Below are 19,250 nucleotides of genomic sequence, written 5' to 3' on the forward strand. Positions count from 1 at the left end.
GTCACCAGTTTGATTCCCTGTCAGCACATGCCTGGGTTGCAGGCCAGGTCCTCAGTAGGGGGGCCTGCGAAAGGCAACCACACATTGATGTTTCTCTCCCTCCTCTTTCCTCTCTAAAAATGAATTTTAAAGCTCTTCCAAAAATAAAAATGAAAGGGCTATTAGGGCTCTCTGGGGCCAAATATTATCTAAGCTATCAGACTTACTCTTCTCAATAAAATAAGCTAGTCAGCTTCATGACCAAAACCTCTGATACTTGAATGAGTGCCAGAAAACAAGGACTACAAAGCCCCATTTCCCAGGAGTTTATGTACCTTGGAATCAGTCTCCCTGTACCCCCAACCTCAATACTGTTCAAATTTACACTTCAGTGGTCATCAACCTCTCTATCACACATGCACAAACACAAAGTCTGCTGACAGAGCCAAGAACTTTTGCTCATATTTTTTTAATGTATCACAATGAGCAGGAAACATACTTGATGAAATATTTTCAAAGGAGTATATTCAATTACCATCTACAATCAACTTAACTATGACAACAAAGTTTTTGTGACAAATTTTTTTTCAGTTTGAAAGTTCCATGTGGTTCTGTTTGTTAGTCTCCATGTATTTTGGTACAGTTCGAGATCAGCATTGTTACAGTAACAAAAAAGCTAACAAGACTACATTATAGAAAAACACCAAGAACATCATTTTTGGTTTCACTTGCTCTATTTTTTTTTGTTTTTTTGTTTTTGTTTGTTTTTTTTTTTGTACATTGCAAAGGCTGTTCATATACCTCTTCACCTCAGGGTCACGTTCATTTATGCTTTCTTTCCTACCCAAACTTGCCCCCCCGCCCCCCCAAAAGTAAACAAACAAAAAATCTAGTCAAAGCTTTGTTTCACAGTGGGCAGTATCTCAGCGCCAACAACCAACCAACTCAATTTATGCTTCTATTTAAAATGTTTTAATTTAATTTATTATTTAAAAAAAAATATATGTCCATGAACATCAAGTGCACTGGCTTGGGTCACTGCCTCTCTCTCCTGCAACTTCCTGCCATGCCTGATAAACTCAGGGTTAAACACATGCCGTCTGTTTTACTTTTGCTTTCAATCCTGTAAAACTTTGGCCACATTCATCTCTTTAAATAGTTTTTAATTTAAAAAAAACCTTCCTAAACTTTTCCATTTATGTGTGTGTTTTCTTCTTAAGTTTCTTTTTGGAAGGACAGAGGAACAATGGATGAAATAACTCCCATCTTGTGGGTCAGTGGTGCTGTGAGACTGACTGATGTCTATCACCAACCCACACTATGGAGTACTTGAAAAAAAACAAAACAAAAAAATCCCACCAACCAAAACATGAAGTGTGAACGGACGTGAAGAATTAATTTAAAAAGTGAGCTGAGATAGCCTATTCAGCTACCTACTATGCAGCAAACAGGAGTAAATTCTCTGAAGGAGACCAGTCTAAACAGTTGAGCACTGTAGTGAACTCATGCTTTGTAAATGATACTGGTCACAGTCAGGGTGGATGTTAGCCCACAAACATCTTAAGCTCATGTTTGCCTTCTAATTTTCACCATCACTGACTGCTTTGCTACTTCTGGGTTAATGCTGAGAATTATTTTTTCCTTTTTGAATGAACATCTCTGTGGGCAGTAGAGTTGTAGAGGAAAAGCATTAAGTGTGCAGCCAACTCCAGGTCGAAACCACCACATAATCCCCTCTGAGGAACACTAGTTGGTGGAAGCATGCTTAGCCTATCTACCCAACCAACCACCTTGCTTTGCCAAATACACCCACAGGTCAAGGCATGGCATAACAAAAACACTGACAGTCACTCTGTCTCACAGAGGGAGGATGGCATAGTAGCTCAAAACAGAGAGAGAAAAAAGGAAAAAAAAAAACCATAGGGGAGGGGTGGCAACATTACAAGGAAATGAACTTAAAGTTGAGGGGGGCAGGAAAGGGATAGAAATTGCACTATTACCAAGCAGTATCTTTCTTTAAAAAATGTTTACAGAAAAGACCTACCAGAATTTGACAGGTAAAGCTAGTGTTAAATTGTTAATTGGTATCACATAAAGAACCAAAAACAAACAATTTTTTTCTATATGATACAGACACAGAGTAACATACAACAGTTAAATGGCAAAAAATATATATATATTTCATAGAGTTACAAACAAGATAAAATAATGGAAAACAAAAACTGTACAACTTTAAAATTTAAAAATGTTCATCTCAAACACAGGGAGAAATACAGGACTTCTTGTTAAAACAAAAGTTTGTTGAAACAGCAAATGTTTTGCGTACTTGTTTTTGACACCTTATGCTACAACTGGATACTGGTATGAATAGTTAGATGGTATTCTTTAGTATTTCTACTTAAAAAATTAAAAAAGGAATTTGCACTGTGCATCAGCCTAGTTAGAAATATATACAACAGTTCAGGATCTACTCTTTCATAAACTAAAAACAAATTCATAAAAATAAAATAGTCCCGGCTAAAAAAGAAAAGAGAGAAAAAAGAGAAATCCATTTTCAGATCTTGGAATGCTCCAGTCTTTTGCAAAGTTGATGAGTGGCTTCAGCAGTGGGGAAAGAAGCCCGAAAGGTGACCAATGGAACCTGCATTCACAGTCTTCACAGTTCCCTTTTGAAACCTAAGGAAGAGAATGAAGGGGAGAAGGATTTCACACATTCCGGGCAAGGGGAGATTGTTTCTGTTGATGTTTGGCTATGAAAGTGAAACAGCAAAGCATCTATTTGTTTCCAAAATCTACATTATAGCAGCACAAAGTTTTCCTTTCAAAGTTCAGACCATTTTTTTTTTTAGATGAGAAAGGGTGTATGGTGCCGTTGTGTTGTGTGTTACAGGAATACAGATATTAACATAAACACAAGTGCCTCTTTCTTTTTTCTGCTCTCGGTACATTGCTATCTGCTTCTTTGTTGGCCGCGCTCTGGATCACTCACCACTCAGACTGCCTAACACAAGGACAAAACTTTGAAGTAAAAAATGTGTCTTTTGGTATATGGAATTGTCATCAACAACTGCCTCTCTGCTTACAGAAGAAGCATATAACAACCTGGGAATCTTTTGTTTTACTCTTTCTTTTATTAAACTAAGTCTTGTTTGTTTAAATCAGAAACAAATTCTCAAGTAACAAGAACCCTTTCCCTTTTTTTCTGCATCAGCAGTGAAAGGGTGTGTCTTTGGATTTTATTTAAAGCATGAAATTTCTTTTTCTGAGAGGAAAGAAAACAAAACAAAAACCAAACCCCTAACCAAAAACTTTTTTAGAAAAGAAAAGTACACAGTCCAATTACACAAATCGAAACAAATGTTTTCGCTTAGGAAAAGAATATTTGAAGCATCTACCAAACAAGGAGATTAAAAAGGGGTGAAAAGAAAAGCCAAAGGAAGGATAAATTAGAAAACGCACAAGGCTAACAGACACAGGTAACTAGAATTATATGCCTTTAAAAAAGTTTCAACTCCCCAACCAAAAATAATCTGTGAGGATCCTAATGACCCCTAGAACCCTTTGAAATTCTTTTAGTTTTATAAAATAATTCTGCAGCTACCCCCTAAGAAATGAAGGCAGCTACCTTAAGTGGGAGATTATAGGATGGGAGGTGGGAGGAGGAAAGAGAAAGTGGAATTAAGGGACAAAGGGGAGAAAAGTTTAGGTGAATCAACGGATTGCAATCTATCTGCTAGGAATGAACAAGACAACATCAAATGAGGAGCTGTCAGCTGGACCATACAAAAAGCTAAATGTACACAAAAGGTTTTTTTTTCCTTTTAAATCTACCATACTGCTTCAGTTCATTTCCAATGCAACAATCTACTCAACACCAAAAATGGTCATATCTATCATAAATACAGAAAGTCAGTTTTTAAAACTTATTTTTTTAAGCTACAAGTCCTCAACACTCTTTGTGTGTGGGTTTTTTTTTTTCTGAAAGTGGGAGTGCTTAACTTTTCACCTTGAAATTGGCTTCAGCAGAAAAGCTATCCTTAAAATCCCCAGAAAGCTAAAGCAGTTCACATTGTTTTTCTCGAATACTTTCTGCCCGTTTTTAAATTAAGAAACAAAATTTTTTTCTGGAACAAAAACAAAGAAAACAAGAAAAAAAAATTTAAAACAATGATTCTGAAAACAGAACAAAGTGTGAGCGATTGACCTGAGAATAAAAAGACATTACATTTCTTTTTTTCTTTTAGCAAGCCATTGGTATCTGAATGCTAAGATAGCAAGAAATTTAAAACTGGAACAAGGTGGACTGCTTTCCCATACAGTGCATGCCGGGCTCCTCTGTGCTATCAACGTGGGGTGTTTGTTGAAAAGGGGCAAATATACAAGGGGTTTAAGCTCCGAAGACGTTAGGGAGGCCCTGTGGACTTCTGTTTCCCAGACCAATATAGTACCTTCAAAAGGACACAATGCAACAGGGTTTGGGGTGGGCTTTTAAAAAATATATTAAAAAAAAGAGAAAAGAATGTAAAATCACCGGCATAGATAGGTATATGGGAAAACAACCCACGCTTTTTCTTTTTTTTTTCCTTTTTTTCTTTTTTTTTTTTCCTTTTTTTGGTTAGAAGCTTTGGAATTGCAGTTAGTCTGTTTTTGAAATTGGTTTGTTATTAACTTTTTATTTAAATTCATTTGTTTGTATTGTTCATCTTCAAAGCTTACAATCTGAAGGTGTCCGTTCCTACACTGGTCAGACCACTGTCCTTGGGGCAGCTGGGGTCTTTGGGACCCTCCACCGGGCTCGCCGGTCCGTCGGACTTTTGGCTGAGATCCGTGTCAGACTCCTCCGAATAGTCGTCTGTTGGCATCGAGGGCTGAACCCCTGAGGTGCTGCATGAACTTGAGGTAACCGTTGAAGATGAGGAGAGAGGAGGAAAAGAAGGGGGCTTCGCGGCCGAAGCCCGGGAGACCACTTGCGGCCAAGACTTCCTGGAGGCGTGGGGGGAAGCGGAGGACGAGGAGGGGGCGGCGGCCGACGGGGGAGGGGGGCTGTCGTTTGAGTGAGCGGCAGACTGCGAGGTAGATGCGGTGCTAGGATCGGGGAAGCAGGCAGAGTGAGGTAATAAACTAGGGTGCTCTTTGGCGTTTCTTGCTGCTCTCGTGATTGTTCTGTGTTTGTGCAAGGCCGACTCGAGATGTTGACTCAGAGCTTCCTCCCCACAGAGCGCGCTCTCGCACGCCAGGCAGTGGTACGAGCCGCCGCCACTGCCGCCACCGCCGCTGCCGCCGCCACCGCCGCCGCCCGTGGGGACGTGAAGCACCATCTCTTGCAGGTTCACCACAGACTGGCCGAAGAAGCAGAGGGACTTCAGGTGGCTCCTCGCCGCCTCCTCGTCACCGAAGCCCGCCTGGCACTTGCGGCAGACCAACTTGTACTGCACCTTTGGAACAATGAAGGGGTCGTAGAGGGAGTCCACACTTTTGCTTTCTGCTTCTGGCTCTTCGGGGGGTTTCGGCAGGAGGGGGGACACCTCACGGGGTGCGTTTTTCTGCTCTTCTGGTTTGGGGGATTCTTTGGCAGGGTCTTTGTCTGGGGAAGCAGCCCCAGGGGGGACTGGGGTTTGGCTTGCTTTGGGCTGCTGCTGCTGCTGCACTTTTTGCTGCTGCTGCTGCTGCTGCTGTTGTATTTGCCGCTGCTGTTGCTGCTGCTGGATCGCCTCCTGCAGACTCTGCTGGTATTGCTGGTACTGCTGCAGTAGGGAGCCCGGGGACAGCCCCATCAAGGCCTGTGACAGCGCAGGGCTGTAGGGGAACAGGCCTTCCATGCCATACATAGGCTGTATGTACCCACTCTGCAAGGCGCCAGGGATCTGGGGGGCATAATAAGGAGAGAAGCCTGGTACAAAGTAAGGAAGGAATTGGCTCGTGAGCAACGCTGTGGGGTCCGAAGTCAAGGCTGCCTGCAGGGCCTGCAACTGTGCAGGGTCCACTGCATACTCCATGGTGGGCAGCGGGGCTGAGATCGTGGCTGCGGTCGCTGTGGGGGCCTCTCCTTTCTCCTTCTTGGGGACAGGTAGGGCTTCCCCTTTCCCTTTGTGTGCCTTTTCCTTCTCCTTTACCTTCTCACTGTCTTTGTCCTTGCGTTGCTGCTGCTGCTGTTGTGGCGGGAGTTGCGGGGCAGGTGGCGGCTGGGCTGCTGGCGGCGGCTGCACCTGTGGCTGCTGCTGCTGGGTTTGGGGGGGTTGCTGAGGGGCCATCGCCATGGTGGCTTGTGCTGGGGTTGGGGAGCTCAGCGACGCTGAGGACGGTTTATTTGGTAATCCAGATGTGGGGAGGCCAGGAGAAGGAACTGTTGTGCTGGGCAGACCCATCAAGTTCGGTTTTGGAGACGTTAAAGCTGAAAAGAATAAAGACAGAAATCATGTGTCAGTCTGGGTGATGAGACTGAAGCTCAAGATGTTTGACCTGTGTCACCGGCACCAGGTCTCAAGGGTTAGACTTGAAAGATCCTCTCAAGACTGATGTTTTCAACAGAGGTATCAAACAGGCTCAGGTTTGGAGAGCCTTGTATTCTAATCCAGACCCAGTCCTGGGTCAGCTCCCATACTTCCCCTTTCAGCCAAACACCTTCCTGCCATTGTCACACTCACCCCACTAGTTCATATCTTCTTTGCCAAGCTTCCAGCTACCATTCTTTCTGCCCAAGGCAATTAGTCTGGAGGCCCCCAAACTAGCTGTTCCCAGCTGGTATGGAAGGCCTTCATCAAAGCTTCACAGAAATACTACAGCCAAGAGATCTCACCAGAAGTTGTCTGGAGGAGAGACGCAACAGCAGAAGAGAGTGAAGGAAAGCAAGGAACCTGGCCAAGCACCAAGACCATGAGAACAAAAAACAGGCTATATACACTGTGAACTTCCATTGCTGCAGCCAAATGGTCATGTTAAGAGGGTGGAGAGAGGAGGAGAAATGGGAAGAAATACAAACAATCCATTCAGGGAAAACTGTTCAGATGCCTTGGCTCAGCTGATCTGCTTTAACAAAATCTTTGACATAACCATCTAGGAATAGGATTCTGGAGTCTGCTAGAGAAATGAACATTTTCTCTTCCTGCCCCTGTTTGGATGACACTCAGTGCTAGGGCTGTGGAGGGTTGAGAAACCAGCCACAGGAAGAGGAGAGAAACATGTCAGAAATAGAACAGCCCATAGTGCTGTCACCATCAATTCCAAAGACATCAGAACCTGCATCAGGAATCACTGCTTATGTATGGCAAAGGTCTTGGACCATGTCTCTAGACCCACAGCGGGTACGGCCCCATCCTCAATCACATGCAGGCCTAATCTATCGCTACCTGTAAAACTTCTACGCAGCCCAGAGTCTAATATCTTCCCTAACCCATACTCTTCCGATTTGAGTATTATGTTCCAGGGTCATGGAAATGATGCTGCTGCTGGTACAGGTGCTTTTCAAAAGTTCAACTTCATGCCATTTTGCTTTTATTAAAGATCTACATCAATACCTGTTTTTACTAACTGAAAGAGATCCGGAAAGGATTTTCACACTTTTATGAAAAAAGGCAAAATGTGAAAACAGTGTTCAGCTTTTGTTTTACAGTGAGCCATTTATAGAGGCAGCATGCACCCCGAGCAGCGAGAGTGACACTGCCAAGCTCCTTACTATACACCTGTACATCACTTTACTACAGGCAAACTATAGGTTTGTGAAGACTAGCGAGATGGTGGGGAAGGAGGACAGCGTTATGGTGCAGGGGTAGGGGAGGGGGGAACAGGATGTGCTGGGTGATGAAATGCTGAGAAAAGAATTGAGAAGAATTCATGGGTAGCAGCCTTCAGATCGTCTTTGCATTTGCCACACCCACTAAACTAGAACAGTGTACATCCCCTTCACTTCAAAGAGCACCAAAACGTAAAATCAAACATCCTATGGCCTCTCACCATTATTTGGATCACCTTCTGCCAGAAAGCTGTGGTAGGGGGTGCCACTACGTGATACTCCTTATAAGAAAAAAACTCTGAAGCCCAAAAGTGGGTGAAGACGCTGTTGACTTCAGGCTACAGTGGAACATTGTTTACTGGGCATTTAAACAGTCAAATTTACTGAACACTGCATTTAAAAACAGTCATATTTCATATGATGAGAAAAAAGGTGTCTCAAGTTACCAATCCCAGGAAAATATTCACTAGTGTTTGTATAGCCAAGGAGGATGCTTCCCTTGGCATTACGTAGCATCATTAATGTACTCTTCCAAAACAGCAGAAAGGGCCATTGAGATCAAAACATCCAATTTCCTCAAGGCACACAAGGAGCTGAAACTAGAGGATAAAAGTAAGTCTGAGTCAGAAAAACTCAATAAAGGCTCATTGGTTAAACTGGCATAAAAGATGCTGAAACAGAAAGACAAGGAAGCAACAGCTAGAGATTTCCACATCTTTTGTGACATCAGGCTTTCAGGACAAAGATCCAGGTCAGAAGGCTTTAAACTAGCTTTCTGTATCTTGAACTAACAATCTACATAAAAGGTTCAAAATTTTAACAAATGTTTGCTGAACTCTTGCTATTTAACCAAGCTCTGCACTAGCCACATTGATTATGGTAGCTCAGGATATTCTCATGGTAACTCTTTGGCCTTGGTTTTCTCATCTATAAAGTCAAAACCAAGCAAGGCACTTCATCCCCTGAGACCTAGGCATACACCTCGAGTCAGATTGATACCATATGGTTATGGCTGACATACAACTGCCATGTGACCTTGGGCCCATTTGCTGACTGCTTGGAACTTCACCTTTCCACAGTAAATTATTGTAGGGAGTTACATGGTCACATGGGAAAAGCTTACCATTGGGCCTGACATATTAAACACAAGTTTCTTCTCTTCCAGATCGAGTGCTCCTGTGAGCTTCAGTATAGCCCAAAGATGGTAACTGGGGTATGCCTGACTGCCTTCAATTATTAAGAGCATATCTTTCTATCTTGAGTCCACTCTTAAGTGGGCTGAACCTGAGTAGCACTAAACAGATACCTGTTGACTGACTGGCTCATACTGGGTGTTGTGGAAGGAGCACATAGCACTGGGAGCCTGGAGGCCTGGGTGGGAGCTCTGGCTCCTACTCTAGCTTGCTGTATGGTCTTGACCTCTCTGGGCCTCAGTTTTCTCATCTGTAAAACAAGGGGAATAGATCAGACATTCTGATTCTAGTTGGTTTTTTTTTCCACATTGTTATGAAATATTGGGCCTTCCCAAGCCCCTCTGCCTAGGTCCTGGGTTGCAAGGGTAATTCAGTGTCTCACCACTTTCCGTAGCTTGTTTCTTGGCTTATGTCTAGGTGGCTTGAGCATCCTTCTTTGACATTAACTTGCCAACACATATAAGCAACGACTTTACATATTAATGCTTTCCTTTCTTGTTCTTTTCTTTGGATAAGAAACCAGGAATAAGATGGCCTCAAGTTCTGTAAAACACTGCCAGAATTGTAAAACGTGCATTTAATTCAGCCAGGACTGCTCTGTGAATTAGCAGGAATGCTTCACCCCCAGAAACAGGGACGTGTTTTTCAGGCAAGGAGGCACTTTGGAGAACTCTCCTTTGGTGAATGTGCACTGGGCAGTGTAGGCCCTGGGGAGAACTTGCTGACTTGTGCCTAAGTCTCATAGGGTTGTGGAGGTAAAGGTCCAATTTAAGAAAGAAGTGGATCCACAGAAGATGGGTGAGGACAGAGAAACAAGAGAACTGTGAAACTTCTCAGTGAGTGGAAAAATAATAAGAGTACCAAGTACATGACTCTGAACAGAGGGGAGGGAAGAAAGGGCAACAGGCAAAAGGAAATGATGCAGTGATTAAATATCCCTAAAAATTACCATTAACATTTTTTTGTCTGGGGATACTAACATAAATATGTCAAAATTCAAAACCACATTGCTCAATATAAGACTCCTGGTCAGTACATTTGAGTACCAACATATGAGTACCACAGTCACTATTGTTCTGGCTAGAAGAGAATCCCAGTAGTAAGGAGACACCTGAGAGCAGTTCTTCTGCCACAGTAGTGCGCTAAAAAGCAGGGCAGGGACCACAGGTAAGGGCAACCAGGTGTTTAAATTCTCTTGAACAAGTTTCCATAGGGTGTAATCCAGAAGTAGCTAGATATTCAAATGTCTGATATTTTCAACAAATATCTAGAAGAGATCAGGATTTCCAAAAGCACTGAATAGAAGGTTTTTTGATAGAAGCTTCTTTTTTGAAAAAAATACCCCAGGATCTAATATGGCAGGATTCTCAAAAGTTTTTCCCTATAGCTCACACCCTGGTTGTGCCGTTGAATACAGGGCACAAGGATGGTTTCAGACGAGACCAATTCAACCACAAGGTGCCACACCTGAACTATGAAGCCAACGAACCATGTACCCCTAGATAGGGAGACTCAATGGAAGGCACCTGAAGTTTTGCCCCAACAGAGGGTATGGGCAGTAGCCACAGAATAAAGTGCTAACTGAGGCAGCTACGTGATGCTGACAGAATCACCCAGAGCAGAACCCACCTGTGTTGGATGGAGTAAAGCCCGGCAAGGAGGGGCTGTTGAGGCCAGGGAGCAACACAGGAGGAATGCCCTGGAGTGCCGGATATGCTGTAGGAAGGTTAAGAGCCTGAAGAGGGGCGTTGTCAAACATCCCTTGCTGCTGAGCTGCCAGTCCGAGGACCTCATTGGCCTTTTTAATCCGGTCCAACTCTTGTTGAGCCATCAACTGACGTACAGTGGCCGGGTCAAAGTATTCTTTCTCCTTGTCCAACTGGCTTCCAATGGTGTCTTTAACTTTGGAGATATGCTGTTGGGAAAAGATATGGTCACGTACAGACAGCCGAGCGCTGTACTTGATGCCACACAAAGTGCACTCTGTTTTGGGTCCCTCGTAACTTGTTTGGTTTATACCAAAATGCTTGGCCATGCTTAACTTAGACTTCTTTTCTTTTGCCCGGGCATTCTGGAACCAGACCTGAACAACTCTCTTTGGCAGTCCAATGTCATTGCCTAGGACCTCACACTCTAGCATGGTGGGTGTCCTGTAGTCATTAAAGCATGACTTGAGGACCTTCAACTGCAGATTGGTCATCTGAGTGCGAAAACGTTTCTGCCCAGGCCGATCCCCGCTGTCTCCAGATTTGCCTGCTGACCCACTTGCACCAGGACTTGGGGAGCAGGGGTCTGCAAGGCTTGAGGTTTCACTGTAGTCCACTGTACCTTCATTGTCATATTCCTTGCTGTAGAAGCTTGGGGCTGGGCTGACCAGACCTGATGACAACCGATCTTCATACTCAGACATTGCCATCATGGCTGCTTTGGTCAACCCGTCATTGGGCGCAGAAGAGGATTTGGTTTCAGTTGCTATTCCTGTCGCACTGTCATTATCTGCGTTGCCCTCATCTCCAGTAGTGGTATCTGTGATTGCTGTGTTGACAGAGGAACAGTCGTCGTTGTCCAGCTTAGTTTGGTCAAAGTTTAGATTAACTGCGGACATGGAGGGGCTTTCAAAATCTTCAATCCCTTCTACTTTGATGGAAGAAGGGCTAAGAAGAGTTCTGGGAGACAACTCCATGGTTTTACTCACAGGTGAGAGGGGAACACCTTGGCCATCACTACTGCTTGGGGGGAGGTGGGAAAAGCTAGTTCCATCAAAAATATCTCCTTTCATCTGGAGTCCCCCATCGCAGTCTAAGAGCATTGCAGACAGAGTTAGGTTGTAGCCAGCTCTCTTGGCTTCATGCCAATGACGGGACCGGATATGAGCCTCGAGGGCAGTCTTGGCTTTGAAGAGGGCTCTGCAAAAAGGGCATCTCCTATGAGCCTGGGCTGGACCCACAGCCCGGAACTGTCCTTTCCTTTCCCGGGCACGTGTGTTCTGAAACCAGACTTGTACCACACGTTTCTTCAAGCCTACCTCATGCGCAATGTGGTCCAACATCTTTCGAGTTGGATTGGAGTCCAAGAGATACTTTTGGTAGAGAATTTCTAGCTGTTCTGGTGTAATAGTTGTCCTTAAACGCTTGTCTCTCTGAGGTTCTTCTCCTCCTGTCCCGCTGTCGTTTTCACCAGGGCTTGCACTGGCTTTTTCCTCCAGCTTCCTCTTCAGAGTGTTCATGGTGGAGGTCGGAGTTGAAGGAGAAGTGGCCGAGCTTGCTGGAATCTGAGGTATGGCCCCAGAGAGCAGCTGGCTCGCCAGGAGAGGGTTACTAGGGTCAAACAGCATGAAAGGCATATCCAGTGACCTGTCTAAAAACTGAGGGTGGATGAACTGGTTCTGTGCACTCAGGAAGTGAAGCTGTTGATGCTCCTGCCAGTGCTCAAATGATGGAAATGCCAACTTACACTGGTCACACTGGTAGGGAATTAGCTGAGGAGGTAGGTTTGCCAACTGTTGAGGAGTTGATGTGTGGAGGGGCTTAAGTGGCAGGTGAGAGAGCTGTGAAGGACTGGGACTCGACTGGGGCAAGGGGCACTGAGGGGGAGGTGCTTGTGGAGGAGGCTGTGGTAATGAAGGGGGGGAAGTCAGCTGCGGGAGCTTTTGCTGGGCTGCATTTGTCTTCTGCTCTGGCTGGTCTTGCTGCTGCAGCTCTGCCTTTGGTTGTCCTTGTTTGTCTTGGGTTTGGTTTGGCTGTGCACTGGGAGGTTCAGCCTGCTTTGGTTTCTCCTCATTCACCTCTGTTTTTGAGCTGAAGGTGGCCAGTTCATCAGCCTCTGCTGTAAGCTGCAAGAAAGTGGAGGAAGCTGTATTGGCTGGCGGTGCCGGGGCACTGTAAGCCTGTGAGGGCATCGGGGTGCTGCAGGAGGAGCTGGTGGGTGTCAGGATTTCCATGGCATCCATGGAATCCTCATTTTGGCTGTCATCCTGCCCCTCCTCATCCTCATCTTTGTAACACAGCTTCTTCTGGTGCTTGATGAGATCAAAGATGCGCTGAAACACCAGGCTACATTTTTTGCACTGGTAGTTCAAGTTGCTTGTTCGAATATACCTATCATTTGTAAGCTCACGTCGCTCTCCATCTTTTCCCTCCCCCTGATTCTCATAATTTTTCCTGGCCTTCTGTCGGGCATTTTGAAACCACACCACTATGACTCGGGTTGGAAGGTTCAGTAAATTAGAGAGTTGCTCAAATTCATCATCCTTTGGGTAAGCATTGGCATCGAAGAAGTCCTGTAGAACCCTCAGCTGGTAGTCAGTAAACCTTGTTCTTGAAGACCTCTTGCTTCCCCAATACTCCTGCTTCTGAGGTTCCGGTGAAGGGGGCCGGGAGTCAATCTTGAGCTCCTCCAGGCTGGTGATAGGAGGATTGCTGAAGTTGTAAGGAGAGTCCTTATTACGCTGCCGCTCTTTAAAGAGAGTGTTCCTGAACCAGTGCTTGATCACCTTCTGGGGCAACCCAGACTTGTCAGCCATCTCTTTGATCTGCTCTTCACTGGGGGAGTTGTTAATGTCGAAATATTGCCGCAGTACTCGGAGCTGGTCATCCGTGATCCTGGTGCGAGGCCTCTTGTTCTGCTGCTGGAGCAGGCTTGGATTGAGCTGATGCTGGTACAGCTGGGCCAGATCTGCAGGCAGAGGCTCCACAGGTCCGAGCTGAGGGGGTAGTTGGGCCGGCAAGGTCTGCAGTGGCATCGTCTGCATCATCAGTGGCGAGAAGATGGGCAGCTCCATGGGCATGGAGAGCTGGGTGAGCGGAACGGATGGCTGGGCTGGTGCAATTGTAGGTGAGGTGATGGGTGGTGCCGACGCAGGGATGGCTGGCGTGGATGCAGGCTGAGGTGGTGCTGCAGGAAGTGGGGGGGGAGGAGGGGGAGGGGGAGGTGGTGGCGGCTCTGGGGTTTGAGGCCTCAGGGGGTACAGTTTATCGTAGTGTTCTCTGTACTGTTTGGCAAACCTCTCCAGCTGTTTAAAGGGAAAGTAATTTTGATGAACATGTTCTTGATGACTCTTTAAAATCAGGATGTTGGAAAATAACTTGCCACAGGAGTCACACTCGAGCTTTTCCAGATTTTCTCCCTGCTCCGTCTTCCCATTCTTCTTCTGTACCTTCTGCTTGTTCTCATTATACTGAATGACCAGCTCAAAGCCAAAGTTCTCCAGCAAGGCCTTGGTGGCATTCCCTCTGGCATCTGAGGCGATGCGTGGGGGAAGCATGGAAGGCTCAGAACTACCCCCTGGTGCCAACTCTTTCTTCTCTTTGCCCTTCAAGGCATCTGGCACAGACTCCTTTGGCCCTGCATTGCCTTCTCCCCCTTCGGCACCATCCCTCTCTCTCTGGCTTTCTTTTTCCTTTTCTTTGATGACCAATTTATTTTTCTTTTCAGGGTGCTGGCTTGGCTGTAGGAGGGCGGAGTGACTCTGGGACAGAGAAAGCTGGCTTTGCTGCTGCTGCAGGATCTGCTGGTGGCTCTGCTGTGGGATCTGAACCTGAGCCTTCAGATCTTCCAGCAGGCCGGGGCCTGTCCCAGTCAGTGTGAGGGCCCCGCTGGTCACCGGCAGGCTCACCTCGGGGTTGAGCTGGAACTCGGCACTGGGTATGTAGAAGGGGAAGAGAAGATGCTGCTGCTGCTGCAGCTGTAGCAGGGTCTCGGTGGTCATGGGGAAGTGAGGGAGGAGGGTGGGGTTAAACAGCTGAGACTGGATCAGGGCAGCCTGCTGTTGCAACTCCTGCTGCAAGTGAGCTTGAACTTGAGCTTGAGCCTGGGCCAGTGTCTGTGCTTGCTGCTGCTGCTGCTGTTGTTGCTGCTGTTGCCTTGATGCAATCATATCTGCCAGTTTCTTCCGATTGGTCTCCTTGGGCTCTGAAGGGGAAGTGATGTTGGCACCGATGGGATTCCCCAGGGGCTGCATCCCTACACTTTCAGTGGACACTTGGCTAAGTAAGCTGGAGCTTGGAGCGATGCCAGCACTACTTGGGTTGGTTGTGGTAAAGGTGTTACTGCCACTGGTACTCACAGGACTTGGGGTGGAGGAGCTCAAGGAGACACTGCTGCTATTCCCAGTCCCATTGCTACTGCCACTTGCAGCCTCCAGCTTGGCTGCCCGGGCCTTGGTCTGATGCAACACAGACCTCATGTGGATCTCCAAAGTGGAACTCTGGCTGTAGGCCACATTACAAGTGTTACACTTAAAAGGTTTGTTGTCTGGGCTGCTGGTAGGTTCTGGCTGACCACTTGCTGATTCTTGGAGGGCTCTCTTTAACTTATGTAGGTGGGAGACAGAGTTATAGTGCACTAACAGGATGTTCTTTTGAGTGAAAGATTCCTTGCAGACAGTACACTTGTAAGGGCGAGAAGGGTCTAGAAATTTCTCCATGGTGAAGTTGGGGCCTTTTCTGAAAGGCAGAGCTCTCTTCGGTTCTGAGCCTGAATCTTCTTGTACTGACCCAGAGTCACTGCCTGTCGGGCTCTGTTTCTCTTCCAAGTCACTCTCTTCCTCCTTGTCTTCCTCAACAATTATGGTGTGGTCCTCAGCCAGGGTGGGGTCTCCCATTGCAAGGAGGTCCCCATTAGCTAGAAGGCCACCATAAAGCTGCTGAATGTCGGCCTCACTCAATTCCAGGTGGCTTGTCTCAAGGTGTTTCTTCAGAGCCTGGAAAGTTCGGAAACTGCGCTGACAAAGGCAGCACATGGTGGCAGCTCTGATCACATGGTACTGAGAATGAAGCTGCAGCTTTTCAACAGTCTTGAAAGCCAGGCTACACTGATTACAGCGGTACTTGTACACGTGGCGATCCGACACAGGTAGCTGAGGCCTCTTGGTGTGAACCTCATTGAAGTGAGTCTGAAGAGCTGCAGAAGTTTTGAAAACCTGGTTGCACCCCTTCTTCCAGCACAGGAATCCAGAATCATCTCTTACAGAGCCTGGATCAGCAGGAGAGGGTTTCAGATCTCCACTGTGCTCTGTGCTCACGGAAGGCAAGATGTTCTTTCCAGAATCCTCTGAGGTTTCTGTGGGGAAAAAAAATTAAGCCCAATAATAAAGAGGGCTTTGTTTCAAGGGTGATGGCATCTAGAACTGTCTACCTAGCAAGGCCTCACAAACACAGAATCTGACCAAGAAGGAAATGCCCAACCTAAATGTCCCCACACAGCCTCCTGCTTTTAGTTCCCTCTCCCAAAGAGCACAAGTACACATGAACAGAGGACTAAAAGGAAATACAGAAAGTTTTGACTCCTGATAGGCTCGTATCATATCATAGGTCTGCCTTTTAAACAATACTGGAATGGCTGACTTGGAATCCTCAGTTTCTCAAGCACTGATTTGAAGGTTACTAATTTTAGAGTGCGTTCATCTTTTACGTGGATCAGTATTGTAGAATATGTGAATTAATGCTGTTTTGAGTTGTGGGGAATTTAGAAGGACTGTCCAAGAAATTTTGGAATCTACTTTTTAGGCATTTTGACTGTCATCTCTATTCAATAAGCAATGAACATTCAAGTGGCAAATTATTAAAATGCAGTCAATTTTTCCTACATGAGATCATCACACCCATAAATATTCTGACCCCTTCTCAGATCTGTCCACAGCCTAATATGGGAAAATCACAAAGGACCCCAACTTAAATCTTAGCTGCTGACAGTAGGTGAACAATAGAGGAGAACCTCATAAATGGAGGTCTCAGGGTCCATCGAGGTAGGACGCGCCATGGAGCACCACCATCATCCCTACATGACAGCCTTCCTTCCAAATGCACCACTATGCTGTGTCCTGAGGCAATCCCAGAAGACTTAGAGAACCTAGTGTGGAGGCAGGTCTTAGAAAGACAACTAACCCAGTGCCCTGAAATCACACATGTGATCCACAAGCACCTAAAAATCAAGTCCTTAGACATGGAGTGTTTAACAGCTTAGGGCGGTGAGTTATGGGCCTATTGATTGAGTCTCTGGTATTCACTCCCTAAGGGGACGTGCGGCCACTGAAATCCCACTGGTTTTTATCTGATTTTCTCTCTTTAAACCACATGAACAGTACACAAATACCTGCCAAGAACCAGAGTCTGAAGTGGCTGACAACAGTGCCCCTCATCTTTTAATTTTATAGTCATCATAGGAGTACTGTAAAGGATTCTTAGCACCCTTGCTCTTTGAAGATTTTGGCCCAGCATTTCATTTTGTTTCCATTTGCAGGGGTCCAGAATAATGGCACTGACCAGGCTGTTTCCCTGCCTCCTCCACACTGGAGCTTCCATCTCGGTCTGGAACAGCTGCTGGGAGAAACATGCTGCTGGGCATCACCATCTCAGGAGTGGTCACCTGAGGAACGGGAGGCAGAGAAACGAGGAGAGTCAAGTGGAGACGAAAGAGACACAGAATAGGGAAATGCGTAAAAATTATTTAATAAGCAAAATTAGCCTTCACCAGTGTAAAGCTGGAGGTGTCACTTTTCATAGCTCACTGAAGATTCATGTTTATTAGACAAAGCTAACATCAGTCAAAAGTGTTTCTACGGTTACATTCTGGACATAATTAGCAGTGCACACTTGAAGAATAATCTTATTATTAATATTTTTCCTTTATGCAGAATTTTGACTTTGATCACTGACAATGTTTTGTCATGGGCTGTGAAACTTCTTGTGCAACCAATTAGGTAGATAAGTTGAAAGGCCCACCTTAAGCTGCTGAAAACATAATAAGGGCCCTAATTAAATCATACCTAGTAAAGTACACTGTAATCTTGAAGCAGAGGGAGCATTGTAGTACTGTTTTCAAAATGTATTCAGGCAAGAAGAGGAGGGGAATAAGAGCAAAGGAAAGGGTAAGGAGAAGAGAACAAAGGAGGGCTAAGGACACGCAGACACATTGGCAGATTTTCCAGGAAACAACATTCTGTAACCCTTTGCAAGCTGAGATCAAGTGCAATTGATCATTTCTTAGGACTCCCTTAAACCAGGATTTCTTCTGGAGTCTTTGCCCAACGTACACAGCATCAGAGGGAGCCTCTGGCCAGTGTCTCTGCTGTAGAGGGCGCCCCCCCCACAGCATTCTACAACAGCGCAGCCCCACTCTGATCATGACCATTGTTTCCTAATAGAACAGTTCCAGAATTAGCCTGGCTCAAACCAACTGCAGTTTTAGGTCAGATCCTCAGACATTTCTCTAGGCTTCCCTGCCACCTGGTCAGACGCCTGTCCAAACAGCTTACCACTCACTTCGCGCTGATGTGATAAACATCCCTCAATATCCAATGTAAAGAGAGAAGGTTCTTCGCTTTAAAACTAGTAATATCCCTTTGCCAGCTATAGGGTGGGAAGGTGCCTGGTGATGATACTCCAAAATGAACTACAAAGCATCTTCTGTTCGATGACAGCCTGAGAAATGAACTGACCTTGAGGTTCCAGTAACGGACACTACAGTCACCACTAACACTTCTGCACGGTGCCCGGCCCCACTCGGAAGCATTGTTTTTCCATCAGCAACACAGGTATCACGATAATATATTCACTTGTTGCAATGACTAGAACCGCTAGATTAATGTTCAAAATTAAATACTTTTTAACTTTTTAATAGTTTTAAGATCTTGGCCTTGATCAAAATAGCTGCTAATGTATTAGAATCATCAGTGATGTGCTCAACTGCTTGAGGAAACCCAGACAACTGTCCACATCGACACCAAAAAGGTAATACACCAACCCACGTAAGGGTGTTACAATAATTTTGGTAACCCAGATGCTAGGAGGTGCAAAAATTACGCAGCAGGCACTATGCAGAGGAGTTCTGAGAGCGCCCAGGCTTACAAAGAGCAGGTGCATGGCACGTGAACACGCACGCCAGAATTCCTGCTCTCAGACATCTGCACCTTCACACAAACCTCGTCAGCAGCTGGTTAAGGCTGCTGATGAATCGTTAGGAATGGAGTGGAGATTGCCAAACTCATTCCATCTATTTTCTTTTTAATGGAAAGCATTTCTGACCAGTGTGGTTGGGGAGTCCAGCGGGAGTCCAAGAAGTGAAAGGTCACGGATTAATTTATAGTCCTCAGAAGAGGGGGAGCACAAGGCTGGGGGCAAGAGGAGGAGAACGGGGAAGGAAAAAAGACTCCCTCCCACCTCCTTTCTCAGCGTAGCTGCAGGATCAGTTCTTTCCCAGCATCTTTCGGAATTATAAAAAATGAATCATGAGAAATTAAAAAAAAGCCCTACAGAGTAAAAAAGAATAAAATTATCTAACACCTCAGCTGCACATCATTATAGAAAACTGTGGGCTTTTTATACGCATTACAGTAAGGCAGACATCCCCTC

General features: G+C 45.6%; 1 protein-coding gene across 6 annotated transcripts in view; it reads right to left on the bottom strand.

Moving 5' to 3' along the window:
* Nucleotides 1-442: 442 nt before the first annotated feature.
* The window catches only part of ZFHX3 (zinc finger homeobox 3), a 242,925-nt gene continuing 224,117 nt past the window's right edge, over nt 443-19,250 (bottom strand). For all 6 annotated transcript variants that reach the window (XM_053666738.1, XM_053666741.1, XM_053666740.1 and 3 more), the window contains 3 exons: nt 17,163-17,265; nt 10,531-15,960; nt 443-6,370 (listed from right to left, as the gene is read on the bottom strand). In XM_053666738.1, the coding sequence (XP_053522713.1) occupies nt 4,692-6,370; nt 10,531-15,960; nt 17,163-17,265 (7,212 nt within the window). In that variant the 3' untranslated portion in view covers nt 443-4,691. The remainder of the gene's footprint in view (nt 6,371-10,530; nt 15,961-17,162; nt 17,266-19,250) is intronic.

This window comes from Artibeus jamaicensis, unplaced genomic scaffold (assembly GCF_021234435.1).
Source record: "Artibeus jamaicensis isolate MK-2021 breed Jamaican fruit bat unplaced genomic scaffold, CSHL_Jam_final contig_464, whole genome shotgun sequence".
Lineage (NCBI taxonomy): Eukaryota > Metazoa > Chordata > Mammalia > Chiroptera > Phyllostomidae > Artibeus > Artibeus jamaicensis.